The sequence below is a fragment of the Haliotis rufescens genome, unplaced genomic scaffold, assembly GCF_023055435.1.
Source record: "Haliotis rufescens isolate VD_foot unplaced genomic scaffold, xgHalRufe1.0.p SCAF_36, whole genome shotgun sequence".
NCBI classification, from domain to species: domain Eukaryota; kingdom Metazoa; phylum Mollusca; class Gastropoda; order Lepetellida; family Haliotidae; genus Haliotis; species Haliotis rufescens.
The window spans coordinates 4,743,732-4,755,817 of NW_025964068.1; the positions used below are offsets into that span (position 1 = coordinate 4,743,732).

The window sequence follows — 12,086 nt, forward strand, 5'->3', positions numbered from 1 at the left end:
ACAAACATTAAATAATTATTAATAATAATATACATTTTTTCATGAATTGCGTTGCATTATCTCAAACAGAATATGACCTTTAAAATTACCCTTCATAAAACATGTCTGTTTGAAAAGATTTCCTTTTGTAGTTTACATTTAAAATTGGGATAACCTGTGTGCAAGTGTTATGTAATGTATACATTTAGCGTCTTACGAACACATTATTTTATTCACACTGCATTGATAGTATGGCACTATTCGTATCTGTTTTGTCAGTCTCTGTGTGTGTAATACATAATGATGAAAGTACGAACTTACCTTACACAACCATAACGGAACTAACTGTATATAACAGTGTTGACTGTATAGCTAATCTCAACTTGTACATGCCATTTTGAAATGGTCACCTATTCTCCGTTTATAAAAACATGGACACGGACACTCACCTACACCAACTTTCCTTCTACACCTCCTGCCTCTGAATCCACGTCGACATAAACATTTCCATTTCAAGGGTCCAATCTGCTTGCAAGTGCCCCCATTGCGGCAACGTCTTTTATGACACCGACCTTGGCGAAAACAAGAGCAAAAGGTGCTTACTTTACAGATTGTGTTGATTCAACTTATAACATACTGCAGGTCCATAATATCAGTCACGGGCATGTTCTTGCTCACTGATAAATATCACCTTGGCTTGGGCACTGACGTCTTTGTCTAGTAGTTGAGATGCACGTAAAGAGCAATATTTAGAGTTCCTTCAATAATCATTTCAACATATTTTAATGACCACAGTGTAAAACAGTGGATTCCATCTCCTTAGGAAACATCTCCATTTATTACCGTTAGGTTTGCATGTTCAACTTCTGTTTGGTAGTATATATTGGTGTGAACACTGACGTGTGCGTGTGTGCGTGTGCGTTCGCGTGTATGTGTGTGTGTGCGCGCGTGTGTGTTTGTGTGTGTGTGTGTGGTTGTTGAGAAACATGTTAAATGGACTTTTTTTGATTTCCCATTACCAATTATTACAAATCTTTTCATGACAACATTGATAACTATAATGAAAAAGGCAGCGTGTGTACATCCCTTTGGAAAGTACAACTAACCCACATTACAAAGGACGGCAAGACATGTTTCCTTGTTTGCAATGTGTATTTGAAATAGACGAAGATTGTAAGATATTTGTTGTTCAACTCATTTGATGGCCTACAAACATTAAATAATTATTAATAATAATATACATTTTTTCATGAATTGCGTTGCATTATCTCAAACAGAATATGACCTTTAAAATTACCCTTCATAAAACATGTCTGTTTGAAAAGATTTCCTTTTGTAGTTTACATTTAAAATTGGGATAACCTGTGTGCAAGTGTTATGTAATGTATACATGTAGCATCTTACGAACACATTATTTTATTCACACTGCATTGATAGTATGGCACTATTCGTATCTGTTTTGTCAGTCTCTGTGTGTGTAATACATAATGATGAAAGTACGAACTTACCTTACACAACCATAACGGAACTAACTGTATATAACAGTGTTGACTGTATAGCTAATCTCAACTTGTACATGCCATTTTGAAATGGTCACCTATTCTCCGTTTATAAAAACATGGACACGGACACTCACCTACACCAACTTTCCTTCTACACCTCCTGCCTCTGAATCCACGTCGACATAAACATTTCCATTTCAAGGGTCCAATCTGCTTGCAAGTGCCCCCATTGCGGCAACGTCTTTTATGACACCGACCTTGGCGAAAACAAGAGCAAAAGGTGCTTACTTTACAGATTGTGTTGATTCAACTTATAACATACTGCAGGTCCATAATATCAGTCACGGGCATGTTCTTGCTCACTGATAAATATCACCTTGGCTTGGGCACTGACGTCTTTGTCTAGTAGTTGAGATGCACGTAAAGAGCAATATTTAGAGTTCCTTCAATAATCATTTCAACATATTTTAATGACCACAGTGTAAAACAGTGGATTCCATCTCCTTAGGAAACATCTCCATTTATTACCGTTAGGTTTGCATGTTCAACTTCTGTTTGGTAGTATATATTGGTGTGAACACTGACGTGTGCGTGTGTGCGTGTGCGTTCGCGTGTATGTGTGTGTGTGCGCGCGCGTGTGTTTGTGTGTGTGTGTGTGGTTGTTGAGAAACATGTTAAATGGACTTTTTTTGATTTCCCATTACCAATTATTACAAATCTTTTCATGACAACATTGATAACTATAATGAAAAAGGCAGCGTGTGTACATCCCTTTGGAAAGTACAACTAACCCACATTACAAAGGACGGCAAGACATGTTTCCTTGTTTGCAATGTGTATTTGAAATAGACGAAGATTGTAAGATATTTGTTGTTCAACTCATTTGATGGCCTACAAACATTAAATAATTATTAATAATAATATACATTTTTTCATGAATTGCGTTACATTATCTCAAACAGAATATGACCTTTAAAATTACCCTTCATAAAACATGTCTGTTTGAAAAGATTTCCTTTTGTAGTTTACATTTAAAATTGGGATAACCTGTGTGCAAGTGTTATGTAATGTATACATGTAGCGTCTTACGAACACATTATTTTATTCACACTGCATTGATAGTATGGCACTATTCGTATCTGTTTTGTCAGTCTCTGTGTGTGTAATACATAATGATGAAAGTACGAACTTACCTTACACAACCATAACGGAACTAACTGTATATAACAGTGTTGACTGTATAGCTAATCTCAACTTGTACATGCCATTTTGAAATGGTCACCTATTCTCCGTTTATAAAAACATGGACACGGACACTCACCTACACCAACTTTCCTTCTACACCTCCTGCCTCTGAATCCACGTCGACATAAACATTTCCATTTCAAGGGTCCAATCTGCTTGCAAGTGCCCCCATTGCGGCAACGTCTTTTATGACACCGACCTTGGCGAAAACAAGAGCAAAAGGTGCTTACTTTACAGATTGTGTTGATTCAACTTATAACATACTGCAGGTCCATAATATCAGTCACGGGCATGTTCTTGCTCACTGATAAATATCACCTTGGCTTGGGCACTGACGTCTTTGTCTAGTAGTTGAGATGCACGTAAAGAGCAATATTTAGAGTTCCTTCAATAATCATTTCAACATATTTTAATGACCACAGTGTAAAACAGTGGATTCCATCTCCTTAGGAAACATCTCCATTTATTACCGTTAGGTTTGCATGTTCAACTTCTGTTTGGTAGTATATATTGGTGTGAACACTGACGTGTGCGTGTGTGCGTGTGCGTTCGCGTGTATGTGTGTGTGTGCGCGCGTGTGTGTTTGTGTGTGTGTGTGTGGTTGTTGAGAAACATGTTAAATGGACTTTTTTTGATTTCCCATTACCAATTATTACAAATCTTTTCATGACAACATTGATAACTATAATGAAAAAGGCAGCGTGTGTACATCCCTTTGGAAAGTACAACTAACCCACATTACAAAGGACGGCAAGACATGTTTCCTTGTTTGCAATGTGTATTTGAAATAGACGAAGATTGTAAGATATTTGTTGTTCAACTCATTTGATGGCCTACAAACATTAAATAATTATTAATAATAATATACATTTTTTCATGAATTGCGTTGCATTATCTCAAACAGAATATGACCTTTAAAATTACCCTTCATAAAACATGTCTGTTTGAAAAGATTTCCTTTTGTAGTTTACATTTAAAATTGGGATAACCTGTGTGCAAGTGTTATGTAATGTATACATGTAGCGTCTTACGAACACATTATTTTATTCACACTGCATTGATAGTATGGCACTATTCGTATCTGTTTTGTCAGTCTCTGTGTGTGTAATACATAATGATGAAAGTACGAACTTACCTTACACACCCATAACGGAACTAACTGTATATAACAGTGTTGACTGTATAGCTAATCTCAACTTGTACATGCCATTTTGAAATGGTCACCTATTCTCCGTTTATAAAAACATGGACACGGACACTCACCTACACCAACTTTCCTTCTACACCTCCTGCCTCTGAATCCACGTCGACATAAACATTTCCATTTCAAGGGTCCAATCTGCTTGCAAGTGCCCCCATTGCGGCAACGTCTTTTATGACACCGACCTTGGCGAAAACAAGAGCAAAAGGTGCTTACTTTACAGATTGTGTTGATTCAACTTATAACATACTGCAGGTCCATAATATCAGTCACGGGCATGTTCTTGCTCACTGATAAATATCACCTTGGCTTGGGCACTGACGTCTTTGTCTAGTAGTTGAGATGCACGTAAAGAGCAATATTTAGAGTTCCTTCAATAATCATTTCAACATATTTTAATGACCACAGTGTAAAACAGTGGATTCCATCTCCTTAGGAAACATCTCCATTTATTACCGTTAGGTTTGCATGTTCAACTTCTGTTTGGTAGTATATATTGGTGTGAACACTGACGTGTGCGTGTGTGCGTGTGCGTTCGCGTGTATGTGTGTGTGTGCGCGCGTGTGTGTTTGTGTGTGTGTGTGTGGTTGTTGAGAAACATGTTAAATGGACTTTTTTTGATTTCCCATTACCAATTATTACAAATCTTTTCATGACAACATTGATAACTATAATGAAAAAGGCAGCGTGTGTACATCCCTTTGGAAAGTACAACTAACCCACATTACAAAGGACGGCAAGACATGTTTCCTTGTTTGCAATGTGTATTTGAAATAGACGAAGATTGTAAGATATTTGTTGTTCAACTCATTTGATGGCCTACAAACATTAAATAATTATTAATAATAATATACATTTTTTCATGAATTGCGTTGCATTATCTCAAACAGAATATGACCTTTAAAATTACCCTTCATAAAACATGTCTGTTTGAAAAGATTTCCTTTTGTAGTTTACATTTAAAATTGGGATAACCTGTGTGCAAGTGTTATGTAATGTATACATGTAGCGTCTTACGAACACATTATTTTATTCACACTGCATTGATAGTATGGCACTATTCGTATCTGTTTTGTCAGTCTCTGTGTGTGTAATACATAATGATGAAAGTACGAACTTACCTTACACAACCATAACGGAACTAACTGTATATAACAGTGTTGACTGTATAGCTAATCTCAACTTGTACATGCCATTTTGAAATGGTCACCTATTCTCCGTTTATAAAAACATGGACACGGACACTCACCTACACCAACTTTCCTTCTACACCTCCTGCCTCTGAATCCACGTCGACATAAACATTTCCATTTCAAGGGTCCAATCTGCTTGCAAGTGCCCCCATTGCGGCAACGTCTTTTATGACACCGACCTTGGCGAAAACAAGAGCAAAAGGTGCTTACTTTACAGATTGTGTTGATTCAACTTATAACATACTGCAGGTCCATAATATCAGTCACGGGCATGTTCTTGCTCACTGATAAATATCACCTTGGCTTGGGCACTTACGTCTTTGTCTAGTAGTTGAGATGCACGTAAAGAGCAATATTTAGAGTTCCTTCAATAATCATTTCAACATATTTTAATGACCACAGTGTAAAACAGTGGATTCCATCTCCTTAGGAAACATCTCCATTTATTACCGTTAGGTTTGCATGTTCAACTTCTGTTTGGTAGTATATATTGGTGTGAACACTGACGTGTGCGTGTGTGCGTGTGCGTTCGCGTGTATGTGTGTGTGTGCGCGCGTGTGTGTTTGTGTGTGTGTGTGTGGTTGTTGAGAAACATGTTAAATGGACTTTTTTTGATTTCCCATTACCAATTATTACAAATCTTTTCATGACAACATTGATAACTATAATGAAAAAGGCAGCGTGTGTACATCCCTTTGGAAAGTACAACTAACCCACATTACAAAGGACGGCAAGACATGTTTCCTTGTTTGCAATGTGTATTTGAAATAGACGAAGATTGTAAGATATTTGTTGTTCAACTCATTTGATGGCCTACAAACATTAAATAATTATTAATAATAATATACATTTTTTCATGAATTGCGTTGCATTATCTCAAACAGAATATGACCTTTAAAATTACCCTTCATAAAACATGTCTGTTTGAAAAGATTTCCTTTTGTAGTTTACATTTAAAATTGGGATAACCTGTGTGCAAGTGTTATGTAATGTATACATGTAGCGTCTTACGAACACATTATTTTATTCACACTGCATTGATAGTATGGCACTATTCGTATCTGTTCTGTCAGTCTCTGTGTGTGTAATACATAATGATGAAAGTACGAACTTACCTTACACAACCATAACGGAACTAACTGTATATAACAGTGTTGACTGTATAGCTAATCTCAACTTGTACATGCCATTTTGAAATGGTCACCTATTCTCCGTTTATAAAAACATGGACACGGACACTCACCTACACCAACTTTCCTTCTACACCTCCTGCCTCTGAATCCACGTCGACATAAACATTTCCATTTCAAGGGTCCAATCTGCTTGCAAGTGCCCCCATTGCGGCAACGTCTTTTATGACACCGACCTTGGCGAAAACAAGAGCAAAAGGTGCTTACTTTACAGATTGTGTTGATTCAACTTATAACATACTGCAGGTCCATAATATCAGTCACGGGCATGTTCTTGCTCACTGATAAATATCACCTTGGCTTGGGCACTGACGTCTTTGTCTAGTAGTTGAGATGCACGTAAAGAGCAATATTTAGAGTTCCTTCAATAATCATTTCAACATATTTTAATGACCACAGTGTAAAACAGTGGATTCCATCTCCTTAGGAAACATCTCCATTTATTACCGTTAGGTTTGCATGTTCAACTTCTGTTTGGTAGTATATATTGGTGTGAACACTGACGTGTGCGTGTGTGCGTGTGCGTTCGCGTGTATGTGTGTGTGTGCGCGCGTGTGTGTTTGTGTGTGTGTGTGTGGTTGTTGAGAAACATGTTAAATGGACTTTTTTTGATTTCCCATTACCAATTATTACAAATCTTTTCATGACAACATTGATAACTATAATGAAAAAGGCAGCGTGTGTACATCCCTTTGGAAAGTACAACTAACCCACATTACAAAGGACGGCAAGACATGTTTCCTTGTTTGCAATGTGTATTTGAAATAGACGAAGATTGTAAGATATTTGTTGTTCAACTCATTTGATGGCCTACAAACATTAAATAATTATTAATAATAATATACATTTTTTCATGAATTGCGTTGCATTATCTCAAACAGAATATGACCTTTAAAATTACCCTTCATAAAACATGTCTGTTTGAAAAGATTTCCTTTTGTAGTTTACATTTAAAATTGGGATAACCTGTGTGCAAGTGTTATGTAATGTATACATGTAGCGTCTTACGAACACATTATTTTATTCACACTGCATTGATAGTATGGCACTATTCGTATCTGTTTTGTCAGTCTCTGTGTGTGTAATACATAATGATGAAAGTACGAACTTACCTTACACAACCATAACGGAACTAACTGTATATAACAGTGTTGACTGTATAGCTAATCTCAACTTGTACATGCCATTTTGAAATGGTCACCTATTCTCCGTTTATAAAAACATGGACACGGACACTCACCTACACCAACTTTCCTTCTACACCTCCTGCCTCTGAATCCACGTCGACATAAACATTTCCATTTCAAGGGTCCAATCTGCTTGCAAGTGCCCCCATTGCGGCAACGTCTTTTATGACACCGACCTTGGCGAAAACAAGAGCAAAAGGTGCTTACTTTACAGATTGTGTTGATTCAACTTATAACATACTGCAGGTCCATAATATCAGTCACGGGCATGTTCTTGCTCACTGATAAATATCACCTTGGCTTGGGCACTGACGTCTTTGTCTAGTAGTTGAGATGCACGTAAAGAGCAATATTTAGAGTTCCTTCAATAATCATTTCAACATATTTTAATGACCACAGTGTAAAACAGTGGATTCCATCTCCTTAGGAAACATCTCCATTTATTACCGTTAGGTTTGCATGTTCAACTTCTGTTTGGTAGTATATATTGGTGTGAACACTGACGTGTGCGTGTGTGCGTGTGCGTTCGCGTGTATGTGTGTGTGTGCGCGCGTGTGTGTTTGTGTGTGTGTGTGTGGTTGTTGAGAAACATGTTAAATGGACTTTTTTTGATTTCCCATTACCAATTATTACAAATCTTTTCATGACAACATTGATAACTATAATGAAAAAGGCAGCGTGTGTACATCCCTTTGGAAAGTACAACTAACCCACATTACAAAGGACGGCAAGACATGTTTCCTTGTTTGCAATGTGTATTTGAAATAGACGAAGATTGTAAGATATTTGTTGTTCAACTCATTTGATGGCCTACAAACATTAAATAATTATTAATAATAATATACATTTTTTCATGAATTGCGTTGCATTATCTCAAACAGAATATGACCTTTAAAATTACCCTTCATAAAACATGTCTGTTTGAAAAGATTTCCTTTTGTAGTTTACATTTAAAATTGGGATAACCTGTGTGCAAGTGTTATGTAATGTATACATGTAGCATCTTACGAACACATTATTTTATTCACACTGCATTGATAGTATGGCACTATTCGTATCTGTTTTGTCAGTCTCTGTGTGTGTAATACATAATGATGAAAGTACGAACTTACCTTACACAACCATAACGGAACTAACTGTATATAACAGTGTTGACTGTATAGCTAATCTCAACTTGTACATGCCATTTTGAAATGGTCACCTATTCTCCGTTTATAAAAACATGGACACGGACACTCACCTACACCAACTTTCCTTCTACACCTCCTGCCTCTGAATCCACGTCGACATAAACATTTCCATTTCAAGGGTCCAATCTGCTTGCAAGTGCCCCCATTGCGGCAACGTCTTTTATGACACCGACCTTGGCGAAAACAAGAGCAAAAGGTGCTTACTTTACAGATTGTGTTGATTCAACTTATAACATACTGCAGGTCCATAATATCAGTCACGGGCATGTTCTTGCTCACTGATAAATATCACCTTGGCTTGGGCACTGACGTCTTTGTCTAGTAGTTGAGATGCACGTAAAGAGCAATATTTAGAGTTCCTTCAATAATCATTTCAACATATTTTAATGACCACAGTGTAAAACAGTGGATTCCATCTCCTTAGGAAACATCTCCATTTATTACCGTTAGGTTTGCATGTTCAACTTCTGTTTGGTAGTATATATTGGTGTGAACACTGACGTGTGCGTGTGTGCGTGTGCGTTCGCGTGTATGTGTGTGTGTGCGCGCGTGTGTGTTTGTGTGTGTGTGTGTGGTTGTTGAGAAACATGTTAAACGGACTTTTTTTGATTTCCCATTACCAATTATTACAAATCTTTTCATGACAACATTGATAACTATAATGAAAAAGGCAGCGTGTGTACATCCCTTTGGAAAGTACAACTAACCCACATTACAAAGGACGGCAAGACATGTTTCCTTGTTTGCAATGTGTATTTGAAATAGACGAAGATTGTAAGATATTTGTTGTTCAACTCATTTGATGGCCTACAAACATTAAATAATTATTAATAATAATATACATTTTTTCATGAATTGCGTTGCATTATCTCAAACAGAATATGACCTTTAAAATTACCCTTCATAAAACATGTCTGTTTGAAAAGATTTCCTTTTGTAGTTTACATTTAAAATTGGGATAACCTGTGTGCAAGTGTTATGTAATGTATACATGTAGCGTCTTACGAACACATTATTTTATTCACACTGCATTGATAGTATGGCACTATTCGTATCTGTTTTGTCAGTCTCTGTGTGTGTAATACATAATGATGAAAGTACGAACTTACCTTACACAACCATAACGGAACTAACTGTATATAACAGTGTTGACTGTATAGCTAATCTCAACTTGTACATGCCATTTTGAAATGGTCACCTATTCTCCGTTTATAAAAACATGGACACGGACACTCACCTACACCAACTTTCCTTCTACACCTCCTGCCTCTGAATCCACGTCGACATAAACATTTCCATTTCAAGGGTCCAATCTGCTTGCAAGTGCCCCCATTGCGGCAACGTCTTTTATGACACCGACCTTGGCGAAAACAAGAGCAAAAGGTGCTTACTTTACAGATTGTGTTGATTCAACTTATAACATACTGCAGGTCCATAATATCAGTCACGGGCATGTTCTTGCTCACTGATAAATATCACCTTGGCTTGGGCACTGACGTCTTTGTCTAGTAGTTGAGATGCACGTAAAGAGCAATATTTAGAGTTCCTTCAATAATCATTTCAACATATTTTAATGACCACAGTGTAAAACAGTGGATTCCATCTCCTTAGGAAACATCTCCATTTATTACCGTTAGGTTTGCATGTTCAACTTCTGTTTGGTAGTATATATTGGTGTGAACACTGACGTGTGCGTGTGTGCGTGTGCGTTCGCGTGTATGTGTGTGTGTGTGCGCGTGTGTGTTTGTGTGTGTGTGTGTGGTTGTTGAGAAACATGTTAAATGGACTTTTTTTGATTTCCCATTACCAATTATTACAAATCTTTTCATGACAACATTGATAACTATAATGAAAAAGGCAGCGTGTGTACATCCCTTTGGAAAGTACAACTAACCCACATTACAAAGGACGGCAAGACATGTTTCCTTGTTTGCAATGTGTATTTGAAATAGACGAAGATTGTAAGATATTTGTTGTTCAACTCATTTGATGGCCTACAAACATTAAATAATTATTAATAATAATATACATTTTTTCATGAATTGCGTTGCATTATCTCAAACAGAATATGACCTTTAAAATTACCCTTCATAAAACATGTCTGTTTGAAAAGATTTCCTTTTGTAGTTTACATTTAAAATTGGGATAACCTGTGTGCAAGTGTTATGTAATGTATACATGTAGCGTCTTACGAACACATTATTTTATTCACACTGCATTGATAGTATGGCACTATTCGTATCTGTTTTGTCAGTCTCTGTGTGTATAATACATAATGATGAAAGTACGAACTTACCTTACACAACCATAACGGAACTAACTGTATATAACAGTGTTGACTGTATAGCTAATCTCAACTTGTACATGCCATTTTGAAATGGTCACCTATTCTCCGTTTATAAAAACATGGACACGGACACTCACCTACACCAACTTTCCTTCTACACCTCCTGCCTCTGAATCCACGTCGACATAAACATTTCCATTTCAAGGGTCCAATCTGCTTGCAAGTGCCCCCATTGCGGCAACGTCTTTTATGACACCGACCTTGGCGAAAACAAGAGCAAAAGGTGCTTACTTTACAGATTGTGTTGATTCAACTTATAACATACTGCAGGTCCATAATATCAGTCACGGGCATGTTCTTGCTCACTGATAAATATCACCTTGGCTTGGGCACTGACGTCTTTGTCTAGTAGTTGAGATGCACGTAAAGAGCAATATTTAGAGTTCCTTCAATAATCATTTCAACATATTTTAATGACCACAGTGTAAAACAGTGGATTCCATCTCCTTAGGAAACATCTCCATTTATTACCGTTAGGTTTGCATGTTCAACTTCTGTTTGGTAGTATATATTGGTGTGAACACTGACGTGTGCGTGTGTGCGTGTGCGTTCGCGTGTATGTGTGTGTGTGCGCGCGTGTGTGTTTGTGTGTGTGTGTGTGGTTGTTGAGAAACATGTTAAATGGACTTTTTTTGATTTCCCATTACCAATTATTACAAATCTTTTCATGACAACATTGATAACTATAATGAAAAAGGCAGCGTGTGTACATCCCTTTGGAAAGTACAACTAACCCACATTACAAAGGACGGCAAGACATGTTTCCTTGTTTGCAATGTGTATTTGAAATAGACGAAGATTGTAAGATATTTGTTGTTCAACTCATTTGATGGCCTACAAACATTAAATAATTATTAATAATAATATACATTTTTTCATGAATTGCGTTGCATTATCTCAAACAGAATATGACCTTTAAAATTACCCTTCATAAAACATGTCTGTTTGAAAAGATTTCCTTTTGTAGTTTACATTTAAAATTGGGATAACCTGTGTGCAAGTGTTATGTAATGTATACATGTAGCGTCTTACGAACACATTATTTTATTCAC

General features: G+C 36.9%; 1 protein-coding gene across 4 annotated transcripts in view; it reads right to left on the reverse strand.

Annotated features, from left to right (window-relative positions):
* The window catches only part of LOC124110407, a 97,805-nt gene that overhangs the window by 48,925 nt on the left and 36,794 nt on the right, over positions 1-12,086 (reverse strand). For all 4 annotated transcript variants that reach the window (XM_048381193.1, XM_048381192.1, XM_048381191.1 and 1 more), the window contains exons 12-21: positions 11,112-11,234; positions 9,925-10,047; positions 8,738-8,860; positions 7,551-7,673; positions 6,364-6,486; positions 5,177-5,299; positions 3,990-4,112; positions 2,803-2,925; positions 1,616-1,738; positions 429-551 (exon numbers count right to left, since the gene is read on the reverse strand). In XM_048381193.1, coding sequence (XP_048237150.1) covers positions 429-551; positions 1,616-1,738; positions 2,803-2,925; positions 3,990-4,112; positions 5,177-5,299; positions 6,364-6,486; positions 7,551-7,673; positions 8,738-8,860; positions 9,925-10,047; positions 11,112-11,234 — 1,230 coding nt within the window. The remainder of the gene's footprint in view (positions 1-428; positions 552-1,615; positions 1,739-2,802; positions 2,926-3,989; positions 4,113-5,176; positions 5,300-6,363; positions 6,487-7,550; positions 7,674-8,737; positions 8,861-9,924; positions 10,048-11,111; positions 11,235-12,086) is intronic.